Source organism: Hydra vulgaris, chromosome 15, assembly GCF_038396675.1.
Source record: "Hydra vulgaris chromosome 15, alternate assembly HydraT2T_AEP".
NCBI lineage: Eukaryota > Metazoa > Cnidaria > Hydrozoa > Anthoathecata > Hydridae > Hydra > Hydra vulgaris.
The window spans coordinates 3,950,663-3,968,682 of NC_088934.1; the positions used below are offsets into that span (position 1 = coordinate 3,950,663).

Sequence of the window (18,020 nt, forward strand, 5' to 3'; positions counted from 1 at the left end):
CATATAATTACAAAAACTAGAGAACAGAAAAAGTTATTCATAATTGGAGATATAAACATAAATATTTTAATGTACAACAAGCATGCTATTACTAAAAATTTCTTTGACGACATGTTTCAACTTAATATCTTTCCAATTATCAACAAACCTACCAGGGTAACTTCCAAATCTATTACTGCTATTGACAATATATTAACAAACTCAATACAAGATCCTTCTCTAAAATTACGAATAATAAAAACAGATATTTCAGATCACTTTCCAATATACTTCTCTCTGTCACAAAGTTCCAAAAAAATTGATAATTCAAAAATCTTATGTTATAAAAGAATTATCGATGAAACGTCTACTCAAAAATTTAAGGACTTGCTATCGGCAACAGATTGGCAAACTGTCTACCAAGAATGTGACCAAGGAAACACAAACTCTGCGTACATTAACTTTATAAATTTATTTATCCTACAATATAATAAAAGTTTTCCAATTCAAGAAAAAGAAATAAAAACAAAATATTTGAATTGTCCATGGATAACAAAAGAAATAAGAAAATCCTCAAAACAAAAACAAAAACTATACGTAAAATACTTAAAAAATAGAAGCGAAGCAAACCTTTCCCTTTACAAGCATTACAAAAACCTATTTGAAAAAATAAAAAAAAAACACAAAATTTTATACTATTCTAATCAAATACAAAAATTTAATGGTGACCTAAAAAAGACATGGGTCATTATGAAGGAAATTATTGGTAAAAGTAAATTTAATGTTAACAAAATGCCTTCTAGAGTAATAATTAATGAAAGTGAATCAAACAACAAGCGAGATATTTCCAATGAATTTAATAAATACTTTGCCAACATTGGTGCTGATCTTGCATCGAAAATTCAATGCCCAAATAATACATTTAAAAGTTACTTAACAGGCTCACACTGCTCTTTAAATTTCAATAAAATAAATCAAGACGAACTTGAAATAGCTATTAAATCACTTAAAATTAAGTCCCCAGGAATCGATGATATTTCTTACAAAGTAGTCTCAGATGTTTTTGAGGAGATCCGTAATCCAATTTACCAAATATTTAATTAATCAATTTCAACAGGTATTGTACCTGATAAACTAAAAATCTCTAAAATTACACCAATCTATAAATCAGGAAAAACCAATTCTTTAAACAATTATAGACCAATCTCTATCCTTTCGGTATTCTCAAAACTCCTAGAACGAATAATCTATAATAAATTAAATGAGTATTTAAAAACTAACAAAATTATCAATAAAGGTCAATATGGTTTTCAAAAGCTACACTCAACTGAGCTTGCAATCCTTGACCTCTCAAATAGGATAAGTAGATCATTTAAAAAAAAAAATTCACATTAGGGATCTTTATTGATTTGTCAAAGGCATTTGACACCGTCAACCATGAGATTTTACTAACACAAATGAAAAACTATGGTATAAAAAATCAAGCTTTAAATTGGTTTAAAAACTACCTTGATAACAGACAACAGTGTGTTATTATAGATAGAAAAAGCAACTCAAATTTACTAAAAACAAAATATGGTGTACCCCAAGGTTCCATTCTTGCTCCTCTTTTGTTTCTTATTTATATAAACGATCTTCCAAACGCCTCTAATATCTTTAAAACTATTATGTTTGCCGACGATACAAACTTATTTTACTCGTCGAAAACAATCGAAGACCTCTATGAAAAAACAAATGCTGAACTAAAAAAAGTTAACATATGGTTTAAATCAAATAAACTGTCACTCAATATAGAAAAAACTAAGTATATACTATTTCACTCTAATCAACAAATTAAAAAAATACCCCTGAACCTACCAACAATTAATATAGAAAATATATCCATCAAAAGAGCTCTGAATACAAAGTTTTTAGGAGTTCTAATTGATGAACACATCTCCTGGAAACCCCACATAAACTACATAAACACAAAAATATCAAAGAACATAGGTTTACTTTACAAAGCAAGACTATTTTTGTCACAAAAAAGTCTTAAACTTATCTACTTCTCATTCATACACAGTTATCTCATGTATGCCAATATAGCATGGGGCAGTACCCACAAATCTAAATTAGAACCACTTTACTTACGTCAAAAACACGCTTCAAGACTAGTATACAACAAAAGCAAATTTACTCATGCTCAACCCTTACTGGAACAAATGAACGCACTAAATATATTTCAAATAAATATTTTTCAAAACATACCTTTCATGTTTAAATATAAACTAAGTCTGGTTCCAGAGCATTTTACAGCACACTTTTTTAAAAACAATATAAATAAATACAATACAAGAGCAACAGGCAACTTTAAGATACCTTTTGAAACAACAAGACTCTCAAAATTCTCAGTTACATATCGTGGTCCCTATTTATTTAACAAATTAGTTTCCAGAAACGAATCACTATTAAACTTAAACAACGAACACTCTCTGAAAAAAAAGCTAAAATCTACAATAATTAAATTAAAAAACTGTAAGGAATTTTTTTAAATTTGAATAAATAAATAAATGTAACTTAACTTTTAAAACAAATCGATAATAAAAATATTATTAATAACAAGGTATATATGTAACGCGTACATATTTACCACGTATGCAACTGATTTTTTATGTGTATTACTCGTCTAAGAAATAGGTACTCGATGACAAGACTGACTTAAGTCTTCTGCGAGCTTCCTATGACTACAAATAAGTATTTTTTCTTATCAATCTTACACAAATTTTGTTTTTTATCATATTTATACACTAACATTATCTTGAAATGTGGTAAATTAACTTATAGTGAAACATCTAAACTCTCCTCCAAAAAATAAGCAGATTATTTTTTTTTATTGTATTTTTTATTTTAATTGGAGTAATAAAAAAGATATATTTCTCGGATTATTTTTACTTACACGTTATTATCTTGTTGTAATTGGTATTTATTTTATTCATGTCTCGGAGTTGTAAGCAACTATATTTTTATTTACCTCGTATATTTTGAACTTTATATTTATGATTTAAATTTGTATATCTTTACTGGCAATCAGTGATTGGTAACTTGTAATTAATTTTTATTTTTAAAATAAAACATTTATAAAAAAAAAAAAAAAAAAAAAAAAAATTTTTTTGATTATGTTCTAATTAAAAATATACTTTTTAAACTTTTTATCTCGCCGCGTGACAAGTTCACTTTCTTTTTTATTTTTAATTTTCTTATATAAAATGCAAAACGAAACAACTTTATTTCTTTTAAAACAAACTTCTTTCTTCAAAAGTGATTTATTTTGTATTTTAGAAAAATCGAAACAGATTTAATTGAAACCAAAAAAAACCAAAAAAAAGAAACGTCAGTGGTTCGAATCGAATTACGGTCTCCGCATTAAAAACCCAGCGTGCTATTCACTCGTCTACGTACTCGGAGTAGTTAAGGAACTTTTAAAATATTATACCGTCTGTATAATATTTTGTTGACTACAACATTTCCGATTAATAGTCAGGTCTGTGAATTATAAAAAGACAAAAAAAATTAAAATGATAAACTTTGCGGTATCTTAAAATATAAATGTTTGTAGCGAAAAAACCCAGACTAAAGATTTTTTTTTTTTTCAAATCATCTTAAAATCACAATCGCTCGTCCAAATTTGAATAAAATTTTAAATTAATACGTTTTTTTTAGGTAAAATGAACATTATAGTGCGGTCGGTTGATGTTTTTTGACGTAATAATATTTCACTGCCGGACACCAACAAACCCTTTTGCACAACTAAAGGTAAGATATTCCTGTATGTAAAACAATCGAGACACAAACCGTTAAGCTAATAAAATTTGTTTAATAGGTCTTTAAAGATGAGAAAGATTTGTGTCTTGTTGATGCCATTATATTACGTTTCGGTTGTAATAATAACCAAATTCGGACGAATAACGGACGAATAAATACTAACATGGCAGGTTGTTAACGATTGAATTTTGCAATGACATCGCAAACGGTGGACGCTTTTTATTAACGGCTATAAATAATTTTTTAAAGAGTGAAAAAGAAAAGGAAAACTCAATAAATCAGGAGAAATTTTCCTTTAGTTTTCAAAAATAAAATCAATTATAAAGAAAAAACGAAATATTTAAAAAGAAGGAAAAAGGAACGAACTATTTGAAAGAATATAAAATAAACTACAAAAGTAACGAAAATAAAAGTAAACAAATAGAAGTGTAAAAATGAATGAAAAAGGAAAGAAAACAATCGAAAATTTGGGAAAACTCGGCATAACAAGATTTTATATTGTTTTTACTTTTTCATATTTTGTTAGTTATTCATTTCATGTTAGTTTTATAAAGTGTTTTTAATTTTTTTCTTTTATGTTTTATGTATAATTTATTGTTACTAGTTTGCTTGATTATAATATTATGCATTGTACTTTTTTTAGCATTGATTTTGTTTTTAATGTTTCTCCCCTTTTTTTTTTTTTTACAGTGTTTTTCTGTTGTTTTTTTTTATTTATTTTGTTATTATCTGTGCAATATATTATGGTTTTTATATTTTAACAATTATGATTAATATATTTACTAAATCTATATAATTTTTTACTAATAATAATAATAACGTTTATTTGAATTAAAGACCATACAAGAAGAGTTTTAATACAAAAAGGTGAGACAGGTAATCACAAGATTACGCTTACGTAACACCACTAATATAAAATTATACATAGATAATTGCAATATAATTAATAAAGTACACAATTACGTTTTAAATCATAAATATTTAATTTTCTTTTGAACATAGATAGTGAAGGAGAATCAACAATGTGAGCTGATAAGGAATTTTATAATTTTACAGCTCTTTCGCTGAAGAAGAATCTATGAGAATCATTTGTACACATATTGCGTGATGTAAATTTTTTGGTGTGTCACCTAGTGCTGTAGTGACAGTTGGAAAAGGTAAAGAAATTACATAGAGGTAAATCGACAAGATTGTGTACAATTTTGTATACGATAAAAAGATCAAATTTGACTCTACGGTATTCAAGAGAATCGAGATCTAGATGAATTAGTCTCGATGAATAATCAGAATAAGTAATATGGGATCTTTTACAAGTAATTTTGCTGAAATATCTTTGGACTTTTTTGAAACAACGAATATCTTTCAGAAGATAAGGTCTTCACACTGGGCTGTAAGATTCTAAGATACGTCGTACATAAACTTTGTAGGTTTTTACTAGGAGATGAGGATCGTTACTGATAAAAGTTTTGAAAAGTAAGTAAAGACGAGAGTAGGCTTTTTTGGCAATACGAGAACAATGCTTGGAGAATTTTGTATCATTTGTATTTTAGCAGTAGTCGCTTTTATGTCATCGTTAGTTGTTATGTTTTGTCAATTTTTTACTGTTTGTAACTGTAACTATGTATGTATAAATGATTATTGTATAGAAGGTAATATTGATTTATTTTATTTATTATAATTACTGTATTACTATTATTATTACTATTAATAATAAAATTATTATTATTTGTAGATATAAAAATTATTTTTTTAAGGTATTTTCTTGTATGCTCTGTATGTTGTATTACTTATTGTAGTTGTATATGCTTATTTCGTGATGCGCTTTTCATTTCTTTCAGCTTTAATAACAATCATGTTTATCAGTAAAAGTAGAGCTTGTTGATGTCACACAATTTCCTGAGGTACTTGTTCCTGTGCGTGATATCAATTGGGAATTGTGCATTTTGTGTCACCGGAACCTCTTATAATTCCCAAAGAGGCAGGTTATAAAACTCTAAGTGAAAACTTGACCGAGTTCGATAATCATGGAGCTTTGCCACCAGCTATTCACTTGGATAAATAAGTGATGGAAAGGAGTAATTGCACGCATTAATTGTCAATAAGGCAAAGTACCACAAGCTTTACCAAAACAAGTACGACTCTCAGAAACTGCAGAGAATCATTTAGAGAAACCAAAATGTACAAGATGATTCTGAAAACGCCCAGAGCTCTGCTAGGTGCATGTGATCCTCATGTGAAGCAGTTGACATAAAAAGTTGTCGTTGTTTTATGATGGCGATCCGTAGTTGGAAAAGTTATTGTTTGTACTATTGAAGAAACTGCATTTGCCAGTCAACAAGATTTAGATGTATCGTCCATATCGCCATGTAGTACTGAAGAGGCAGATGGCCTTCTTTTGCTCCATGCTAATCATGCACTGATAAATGGCAACTTAACTACAACTATGCACACTGTGGACTCCGATGTGGTCGTTATAGCTCTCTGTGTGTTTAGCCAGATGATTGGAGTAAAAGAGTTGTGGATTGATTTTGGAGTTGGAAAAGAAAGACGAATGATAGAAGTTCACCATCTACATCAACACATTCCAGATGATATATCATCAAATTTACCATTCTTCCATGCCTTCACCGGATGTGAAAAAGTATCAACATTCTATGAGATTGGAAAACGAACGGCATGGAAAACGTGGATGAACTACCGAGTAGTTGATGCTGGATTTCATAATATTTCTACGTCAGACTTAAAAAATGATGTCTTAACTGATACGGCAATGAAAGCCATTGAGCGATTTGTAGTATTGATGTACGATCGATCATTAACTACTACTGGCGTTAACGAATGCCGCCGTATCCTCTACACCAAAAAGAATAGAGCAATTGAAAACATTCCGCCGACTGCAGACGCTCTTCTGTAGCACACAAAGAGAGCAGCACTGCAGGCACACTTATGGAAACAATGCTAGTCTGCTGTTACTCCAGGATATGTAAACACTGAATGGGGATGGAAAGATACTGCTGATGACTGCTATACACCACTTTGGTGCACTCTACCGGAGGTTTCTCGACATTGCCAGGAACTAATTTGTTGTTCGTGCAAAACTGAGTGTAAAAACTGTTCATGTAAACGACATGGTTTACCATGCACTAAGCTGTGTGCATGTAACGGTTATTGTTACAAATGGTGATTCATATGAAAAGCAAGAAGTTGAAGAAGACCCAGAATTTGACCATGTTCTACAGATCTCCTTCCATGACGAACAGTAATCCAAAAGTGTATTGTAAATATGTAAAAACTTGAAAACGTTATCCTGTTTACAATACTGCTATTATACTTTAATTATTCCCTCTATCATTACACTTGCTCACTTTTTAGTTCTTAATTTTAACACATCTAACAAGTTTTGAGGTTTGTCTTATATTTTCAATATAAAAATGATGAGTTATGTAGTTGTTTGATCAGCATTCTAGTGAGTTGTTTTTCCATAATTATTAACGATACCAAGACCTCATTATTTTAAGATGCTTCCTTTGCATATTGTCAACTCCTTCCTTACCCATTGACATTGTCATAGTCCTTTATCACTGTTATCTTTTAATTGATTTCATTTAGTATTTACTGCAACTTACTTGAAGTGCATTGTTTGAATATTGTGAGTATGTAGGTAATAAATGTGACATTATTATAATGTGATGATAAACAAAGTCATAGAATAACCGTTATTAGATGATTTATGTTTCAACAAGTGTCTGTCATTAACTGGAGAATTACAAGAACCTTGGAATCCTGATGCTTTATTTCTTATCGATTATACTCGGTCGTTGTCGTTGTAAACAATTTCATTGTCAGTAGACTTTCTATCGGCAAGAACCAAAAACATTTGATAATTTTATTAACGAAGTACGTATGTATCATGAACTTTAATGTATTATTACTTATTCATTTTCATATAAATATGAGTTTCTTGTTATATCATCGAACAAAACGGCGTTTATTTGAAGCGGATATCACCACTAATTCTAAAGTTATGAAAATTTCAAAACGTTGAAGATGGCCGATGGCGGCCATCTTCAACGGCCATCTTCTCAAGACTATGATTTTAAGTAAGCTTTATGTAACTATTCTCATAGAACAAAACAGCGTTTATTTTAAGTGGATGTCACTACTAGTTCTAAAGTTATGACCATTTAAAAACTTTCAAGATGGCCGATGGCAGCCATCTTGAAATTTAAAACATTTATTTCAGTCAGTTTTATGTAACTTTTCTCTTAAAACAAATCGACGTTTATTTGAAGTAGATATCACTACTGGTTCTACAGTTATAACCATTAAAATACATTCAAAATGGCCAATGGTGGCCATTTTGGATAATTCATCTGTAAAACGTTTCCAGATGATAACAAGTTTGTGTCTCGCTAATTTTTTGTAGCTCATACCGTCCACTATCACTATGCAAAGTTACACGCTGGTGTCCAGAAGTGAAATATTTTTATGATACCAGCTGCACTACTATAATTTAACAATATGATCTGTTCCGATCGATTATTGGCAACTTTCCTTAAAAATAAGCTCTTTCTAGGTCGGAGTTTTAGTATTTTTTGTAAAAATTGATAGAAATATTGCGTTTTGACAACTTTTTATAGTTAATATACGTCAGAATCAATTAGAACTAGGGTCAGTAGTAAATTAAGGAACTTTTTCAAAAGACTTTAACTAAATTCATGTTTTTCAAAAGACTTTAACTAAATTCATGTTAACGCCGCTGAGCGGAATTGATGAAAAGACTTCAAAATAGTGTTCTTTAGATTCACTATTACGGGTAGTAAAAGGGTTTTAAAAATTATATATAAAAAAGAAAAGTTTCTTTACATATTAAAAAAACTTGAAGCAAAAAAAAATTATACCATCTAACGCTTTTGTTTGGACATAATACGAAAATAAATTTATCTACTTATTGGGTGATCTGAATTTAGATTGTTTTCAATACCACGTCAATAATAACATTAAAAAGTTTTATAATGGCATTCTCGAAAATGGTGCGATTCCTTTGATTAGCAAACCGACAAGAATTACTCAATCAAGTGTTTCTTTAATTGATAATATTTTAACCACTGATGTTTTTAACGTATCCTTAAAAAAAGGCATAATTAAAAATGACATATATCATCATTTTCCTGTTTTCTTTTCTATAAATATAGATAATAATTTCCTTCCTAATGAAAAACGAGTTTTCAAAAAGCGAACTTTTACAAATAAAAACCTTGAATCTTTTAAAGAACAATTATCTTTAATTGATTGGAACTTTATTAACGCCTCTGATAATACAAACTTAGTTTATAACTCCTTTTTAAAAACTTTTTATGATATTTACGACACAAATTTCCCTGAAGTTAATTTAAATCTCAAAGCTAAAAGTATTAAATCGCCTTGGATTACAAAGGGTTTGCGTAAGTCTTCAAAAATTAAACAAAAATTTTACATTAATTACTTAAAATGTAAAACAAATGAAAATAAAATTATATATAAAAATTATGCTAAACTTTTTGAAAGCCTCAAAAAAAAGCAAAAAAAAAAAAATATTATTTAAATTTACTAGATAAATATAAATTAAATTTTAAGCGCACTTGGTTTATAATAAGAGAAATTACTGGCAGCAAAAAAAGTACATCTCACCCTTTGCCAAACATGGTTAAACATAATAATGAATTTTTATATGATAAAAGACAAATTACGGAAGAGTTTAATAAATATTTTGTGTCTGTAGGACCAAATCTTGCAAAAAACATTCCTATAGCAAACAGCTTAATGAATGATCTATGTTTCCCTCTAAACTCTTACTTGAACTCTTTTGAATTATCTTTTGAAGAGTTTGAAATTGCATTTAAAATGTTGAAATCTAACAAAGCAGTTGGCCCTGATGGTATTAACGGCAACATTATTATAAGTTCATTTGATGTTTTAAAAGATATGCTCTTTAAGATTTTTTTGATATCAATTAAACAGGGAATTTTTCCACAAGCTCTAAAATTAGAAAAAGTCATACCAATATTGTGGTGGTGACGTTGAGAATATAAGTAACTATCGTCTAATTTCACTACTTTCTGTATTCTCTAAAGTTTTAGAAAGAATTTTGTACAATAAAATTTATAATCATCTTACTATAAACAATTTATTATACAGCAATCAATATGGATTCCAAAAAAACAATTCCACTGAACATGCCATTTTACAATTTACAAGAAATATATCTGACTCATTTGAAAATTCTCAATTTACTTTTGGTGTTTTCATTGACTTGGCAAAGCTTTTGATACTATTAATCACAAAATTCTTTTTAAAAAGTTGGAGTGGTACGGAATTACTGGAAATATATTGATTTGGCTTAAAAGTTACCTAAATAATCGGAAACAATTTGTTAATGCAGATGATAATGTATCATCTAATTTGTTAAATATTTTATGTGGAGTTCCTCAAGGATTCATATTAGGACCCCTCCTATTTCTAATATATATTAATGATCTACCAAAAGCTTCTAACCTAATGACAATTATGTTTGCTGATGATTCTAACTTATTTCTACCTCATAAAAACATTTTTACACTTTTTAGCAACATGAACATTGAACTAGCCAAAATTTCCGAATGGTTTAGATTAAACAAACTATCATTAAATATTGATAAAACTAAATGGATTATTTTTCATCCTTATGGTAAAAAGCACCAGCTGCCTAGCAACTTACCCTTTCCTTTTATCGATAACATAATTATTAAAAAAGTTCTTGTGAAAAGATTTTTCGGTGTATATATCGATGAAAATCTTAATTGGAAAAGCCACATTGTTAACTTGTGCAATAAAATTTCAAAGAGTATAGGCATTTTATACAAAATAAGAAACTTTCTAGATAAACATACATTAATTCAGTTATATTATTCGTTAATTCATTGCCATATTTATTATGCAAACATTGCTTGGGGTAGCACTTATAAAAGTAAACTTAAACCTCTCTATCGGCAACAGAAATATGTAGCAGCCCTTATAAATTTCAAGGACCGTTTTGCTCACGCCAAGCCTCTTTTATATGATATGAAAGCACTCAATATATATGCGTTAAATGTTTTTAATATTCTTTGTTTTATGTATAAATGCAAGACCCACCTATCACCCGTTTCTTTTCGTAACTTGTATTTACAAAGAGATAGAAATAAATATATTTTAAGGAACTATAATTTAATTCGACAACCATTTTCTCAAACTAATTTTGGAAAATTTTTTATTTCATTTCGCGGACCATTTTTATGGAATAGTATAGTTCTAAATACTTCTAAAGATTTTTCTCAAGAATGTAATTTTGATTCTTTTAAACAAAATCTTAAAAAAATCATTTTTTCAACTGATAATATACTAATCTACTTTTAAATTTTAAAATTTCTTGAAAATCCCTTATCTATATTAGTATATGTATATATTTAATGTATATTCTTTTTTATTTATTTATTTATTTTATCCACAAGCAATTAGCGGTTTCTCTGTGACAAGACCTGATGGTCTTCTTTGAGTTATCCGCGTTCTTTATAATTATTTTTAATATTTATTTCTTAACAATATCTTGACTTGTTAACTTTTATTATTGTAACAAAGTTTTATTTATTTAAATTGTAATAAATATTGTAAATCGTCTTAACTTCACCGAGTAGAAATGTTATTCAGTAAAGGTTTTAAAAGTATATAATAATAATAATTAAAAGACTTTATATAACGGAAATAAGAGCTACAGATCAAATCGTAAGGAAAAGGTTGCTGCAATGCAATTTTCAAGCGAAAGTAAAACTATAAAACTTGATATATGTTTTAGTATGTTTTAACATCACATAAATTAAAGTTTACGTAAGTTAGATATTTGCATACACTTTTGTTGATTTTGCTTATAATAAAAAGTGCTGCGGCTCTTTCTCGCTATTACCTCGGTTGCAATGGCTGCCAAGAGTACTGTGTCAAACACGCTCGAATGAGTACTGCTAATATCCTTATTAAAATATATGACTGGCAATTTTGTGTTAATATAAATGTCTTTTTTATTTGCTATTATTATTATTTTTTAAAAAAACAACAACAAAAAAAACAACAAATAAACAAATAAATAAAAAATAAAAAGTATTTAAATAAAAAAAAGAAGGAAAACCTAATAACTAAATTTTTTGATAAAAATATCATTCTCAGGGACGAGAATGACTTTGATAATTTTAATAAATAAATATTTGAAAGTCAATACAATACAGTTTTCGAATCTTTCCAATATCTACAAAAAAAGGAAACTTTTTTTTCAATTTTAACATTAATATTCGAAGTTTGAGAAAAAATTTTGAAAACTTTAAGTTTTTGTTGGATGAATTAAAACATGACTTTAAAATTATTTATCTTACGGAAACTTGGTGTAAGTGTGGTGAAACAAATGCGCAATTTGAACTAATTAATTACAAATCAGTTCACCAACAACGTTATTTTGGTATTGTTGGGGGCGTAAGTATTTTTATCCACAACTCAATTAATTATAGTTTACGTAACGATCTCTGTGTGAAAGAAATAGGTTGTGAGTCATTACTTTCTTCTACACTTTTTGATAATATAATAACTAATAACTTTCATAAAAACTGTCTTAACACAGGTATAATCAAAACTGACTTATCAAATCATTTCCCAACATTCTTAGTTACAAATAACATAATAAATAACAACATTCCTTCTTAAACTACCGTATTTAGGCGACAGATCAATGAAAACTCTGTTAAACAGTTTCAAAACCTTTTAAGAAACAACGTTTATTGGAATCTGGTATTGCAATGAAATGATGCTAACAACTCATATGATCTATTTCTCAGTCTATTCTGCTAGCAATATGAAACATATTGTAATAATTCTGCAAACAGTTTCCTGAAAAAAATAATGATTGTGAACACAAAAAGAGACTCCATGGATGTCTAACGGGTCACTAAAATCCTCAAAAAAAAAAAAAAAAAAAAAAAAAATGACATAAAAAACTACAAAAATATAATTGAAAAACAAAAAAAAACTCTAAAAAGCTTTATTATGCAAAAATATTAGACAAAGCAAGCGGAAACTCAAAAAAAACTTAGAATGTAATGTGAAGAAGTAATTGAAAAAAATAATTATGATAAATCAATTATTGCTGAAAAAATAAACAGTTTTTTCTATTAATGCTGGTCCAAATTTGGCATCTAAAAATTCCTCTGAATTCAACTTCATTTGAATCTTATTTAAAAAGTTACGACAAAGTTATGGATAAACCTAATCTTAAATTAATTGAATTGCGAACCACCTTTTATAATCTTAAAACTATCAAAAGTGCCGGATTTGATAAAGTTAACGTTAATGTTGTAAAATCTATTTATGATATAATCGAACCTTTTTTGTTTCACACCTTTTTTTAAAACAGTTATTGTCCCGGAAAAAATAAAAATTTCACGAATCACACCGGTTTTTAAGACTGGCGATAACTCTATTATTTCAAATTAAAGACCTATATCTATATTACGGTGTTTCTCAAAATTGCTTGAAAGAATAATGTACCACAGGCTATTTAATTATTTATCAGAAAAAGATATGTTGTATTCAAAACAGTTTGATTTCAAATAAAGTGTTCCATTGAACATCCAGCGGTTGAAATAGTCAATCAAATAGCAAACGTATTATGTACTAACTACTTTACATTAGGAGTTTTTATTGACCTGTCAAAGATTTTTGATACAGTAAACCATAACATACTAATAAAAGAACTTGAATGTTATGGATTAAAATAATAACTTACTTTGGTTCAAAAGCTTTGACCATTGAAAGCAATTCATCCAACATGATCAAAAACAAACAATTCCATATGTTGTAACTTGTAGTGTCCCCTAGGGCTCTATTTTAGGACTCTTATTATTCCTAGTATATATAAATGATTTAAATTTAGCAGCAGATTTCTTAAATTGTATTCTTTTTGCAGATGACCAATCTTTTTTATTCCCACAGAGATATTAAAACACTTTTTGAAATAGCTAACGAAGAGTTGGGTAAGATTAATGAATATCTCTAAATGTGGATAAAACCAAATTTATTTTTATTTCATAACGTAAATAAATTAGAAAATATTCCCATTAAACTGCCAAATCTAATAATCAATAACGCTAACATTAAAAGAGAAATTTCAGTTAATTTTTTGGGCGTATTATTAGATGAACATTTTATTGGAGTGATCATATGAAAAGCATTGAGAAAAAAAGGGCTAAACCATTTCTAAATAATAAATCTTTAAAAAATTTATATTTTTCTTTCATTCATTGTTATTTGATTTATTGCAATATTGCATGGGCAAGTACAAATCATACAAAATTAAAAAAATTGTACAGTAAACAAAAACATGCGTGCAGAATATTATTTGGAGCTGATAAAATTGTACCATGCGAGCCTCTTCTGCGTATACTAGGCGAATTAAATGTTTATAAACCAACTTACACCAAGTTTTAATGTTCATGTATGAAATAAAGATGGGACCATCTTCTAAATTATTTCAGTCCAATTTTGAAAAAAGTAGTGCATAAATACCCGAGAAAACTTTCAAATAATAACTACATTGTCCTTAAATATAATTCAAATCAAAATACATATTCAATTCAATATCGTGAACCTTTTTTGTGGAAAAAGTTTCCTAATAATGCAAGTACAAAAAAAGTTAGTATACAACAGTTTAAAAATGAATCAAAATAGGTGTTATTGCTTATGGATTTTAACATATCCGATTTTAAATGCTTCTTTTAAACTAAAATTCATATATATAAAATATGTCTCAGAATTTATCAACTTTTTTTTATTCATTAATTCAGTTATGATGTTTCCTCTAATCTTAAAAGTTATAGTTGAAATCTAATCTGAGTTCTTGAATATTTTTTTTTTAACTATCAATGAATTGTTATTTATTTTAACTTTTATACAAATTGGTTTTAAAATATACATAAATATTACAGTTTTTGTAAATTCGGTACTCTTTTATTGTTAATTTTACATTCTTTATTTACATATTGCTTTATGACAAACTGTTATATATTTTACTTTCATATTTTTCAATAAATAAGTTGTATAATATACGTATATAGCGTGACTCTCGTAAATACGTGCTCTTTAATTAATTTATTTATTTTCTGTTTTTCTTTTTTACTTTTCTTTCGATTTTTCTTATTTACTTGATTATTAATCTTAACATGAATATTGTTCTTGAAGTATTTCTTAAAATAATTGTTATTTATTTTTACATTTATAATTTTCAATAAATAATTTGCAAAGCATATATACGGTTATTGTAAATACGTACGATTGGGGCTCGGTGATAAGACAAAATGATGTCTTCTATTTGCTTCGCCAGTGTTTTTATTTATAAACTTTTAAATTGTAGAAGTTATTAAACGGCGTTAAATAAACAAACGAACAAAAAAAAAATAAAAAAAATAAAAAAATTTATTTATATCAATGAAGTTCTAGCGATGATGTTAAAAATTAGTTAATTATGAAATTTTATATTATTATTTTTTTATTCAAAAATTTTTGTTTAACATTTTGTTTCCTAAACATTTTATAAGCTTTTATAAGCATCTTAACACTTCTTAATTATTTGCGATTTTGAATTGCTTTATTTTCTTAGTTATTTTCTGTTTTAATTCTGATTCATGTGTATATATATATATATATATATATATATATATATATATATATATATATATATATATATATATATATATATATATATATATATATATATATATATATATATATATATATATATATACATATATATATATATATATGAAATATGCTCGTAAGCTTGGAAACCATCGACTGTTTTGCAGTCGATGGTTTCCAAGCTTACGAGCAGTTCAGAGATCGGAGATGGAATGACGATGAGTCTGTTGATGTGTATTCGGCCAGTTTGCGTCAACTTTTGGGTTTGGCCAACATTGATAGCAAAGAATTATTGCTAAGAACGTTCATAACTGGATTGCCGGGTGAAATTTCAAAGCAGCTACGAGCATAAGTGAAAATATTTGGGATCAGTTTACAGGATGCATTAAACCATGCAAGAGTACTCATGACGGAAAAAACAAAAGAAGAGTATGTTTCAACAACAACCACTGGCTTCTATAGTTACATGTTAAAAAACCATCCGCTACTGATTTTAACTGCTACAATTGTGGCAAGCCTGGACATGTTGCCCGAATCTGTTTTTCGAAGAAACAAATTGTTAGTTATGGAATAAAATGCTTTAGATGTGGAAAATTTGAACACATTGCAAAATTTTTTTCGTTGCATCAGGGAAGCTCAAATGGGGAATCGCCAGCGCCAGCTGTTTCCCTAAACAATTAACTGCGCTTCCAATAATCACTGTGCAGGTGAACACCTTTGCAGAAAAAGCACTGGTTGACAGCGAATGTACTCGAACTATTGTTTCAAACAACATGGCTCAGAAAGCCGGTGTTCGTATCAGAAGAAATGAACTAATGGAGAATTTGTGAAAACGGAAGGAGAAGCTACAGTAACATTGATCATTGAAGGAAAAAAACTCAAAATATCAGTAATGATTCTGAAAAGTTTTGTCAACGGTATTGATGCTATTATTGGTATGGATGTCATTAATCGCTATGGAGAAGTGCATTTGTACAATGGAAAAATTGAATTTGGTTTTGTTTCAATTAATACAGAGAAACAAACTGTTGGTATAAAAGAAGGGTATAAAAGGGTTTTGATGCTTATTTTTGATGGTACAAAGTGGACTGCTAAATATAAATGAAAACCAGGTCAACCGCAACTGAGAAATTCTGTCGCGCAGTACAAGGTAAAACCCCAGTTGTTACATCAATTTAATGACGAGATGGACTTATGGGTAAAAAATGGCTGGTTGAAACCATGCAACAAAGAAAAAAAAATACAAAAGGGATTGTCCCGTTAATGGCTGTTGAGCAGGAAAATAAAAGAAAGATACGACCTGTAGTGATGCATGTGATGAAAAAGTTAGAAAATGGAGAACTGTTGGTGACTAATTTGCAACGCTTGATCTTAGATGCGACTATATGCAAATACGAATCTCAATGCAGGTATTAGTGAAGCAACTGACCACTACATTGACGACATAATTGTTAATTTGGAAAAGACATCAGTTGAAAAGGTCGTAAATCATTTAGCGTGTTATGGATTGGTAACAAAAGAGCTGGTGCAATGTGATACTGCACGAGTTTTTTCATTTCTAAACAGTTGCAAACCCTAACGGGTTTGCAACTGTTTAGAAATGAAAAAAGGAGCTTTGTTGGAAACGTGGAAACATCATTCCAAAGTCACAAGATAATAAAACTGAAAAAGTAACACAACGGAAACTTTTTTCAACATGTGGACACTTATTAGATTACTATCCTGTTGGAGGGTGGCTAAGAACTGCCTGCAGTTTTATAAAACGTCATAGTCTAGGAGATGTTTTGGATGATCTAATCGAAGATCAAGCTCAGTCATGGTTGACTGAAATATTGCGCCGATTAGAAGTTTGTGATTCTGTGAGAGGGAAATGGAATGCTAAAGGGATTCAAAATGGAACAACATTGTGGTGTAATGCAAGTAGCATGGCAATAGGGGTTGCTATAGAATACGATGGCGTAATAATTGAGGATGCAGCCTGGCTTCGAAGTATAAATGATGTCATGTATATTAATGTTGCTGAATTAGATGCTGTGGTGCGTGGGATAAACCTAGCTGCTAAGTGGGATATAAAGAACTTGTCAGTATTCACTGATTCAGTAACAGTTCATGGATGGTTAAAAAGTTTGCTGACTGAAAGTCATAAGATTCGATCAAATGCATTATCAGAAATGTTTATTAAAAAAAGACTTTCTCTATTGCAAGATTTAATGAAAGAATATAATATAAACATCACGTTGAAATGGCTTCCGTCCTCCAAAAACAAAGCTGACGTGTTGACAAGAGTTCCAAAGACTTGGTTAAATGAGCTTTCACGAAGAAATACTAAAGAACTATGTGGAGTAAGTATTGCTGAAGAAATTCGTAATTGTCACTCAAAGCATTATTTTGGCGTTAATCAGACAATGCTTTCAGTGCAGCGAAAACTTCCGCACGTATTAAGAAAAGATGTTGAAGAATGTGTTCGCAAATGTTGTCAATGTAATTCAATTGATCCAGCGCCAATAGAATAG

At 28.7% G+C, this 18,020-nt stretch overlaps 1 protein-coding gene across 1 annotated transcript; it reads left to right on the forward strand.

Moving 5' to 3' along the window:
* The first annotated feature begins 16,399 nt into the window (after positions 1-16,399).
* On the forward strand, positions 16,400-18,020 carry LOC136091689 (uncharacterized). The gene is made up of 3 exons (XM_065819397.1): positions 16,400-16,561; positions 16,883-17,017; positions 17,118-18,020. The coding sequence occupies exons 1-3, from the start codon at positions 16,400-16,402 to the stop codon at positions 18,018-18,020; spliced, it is 1,200 nt and encodes a 399-aa protein (XP_065675469.1).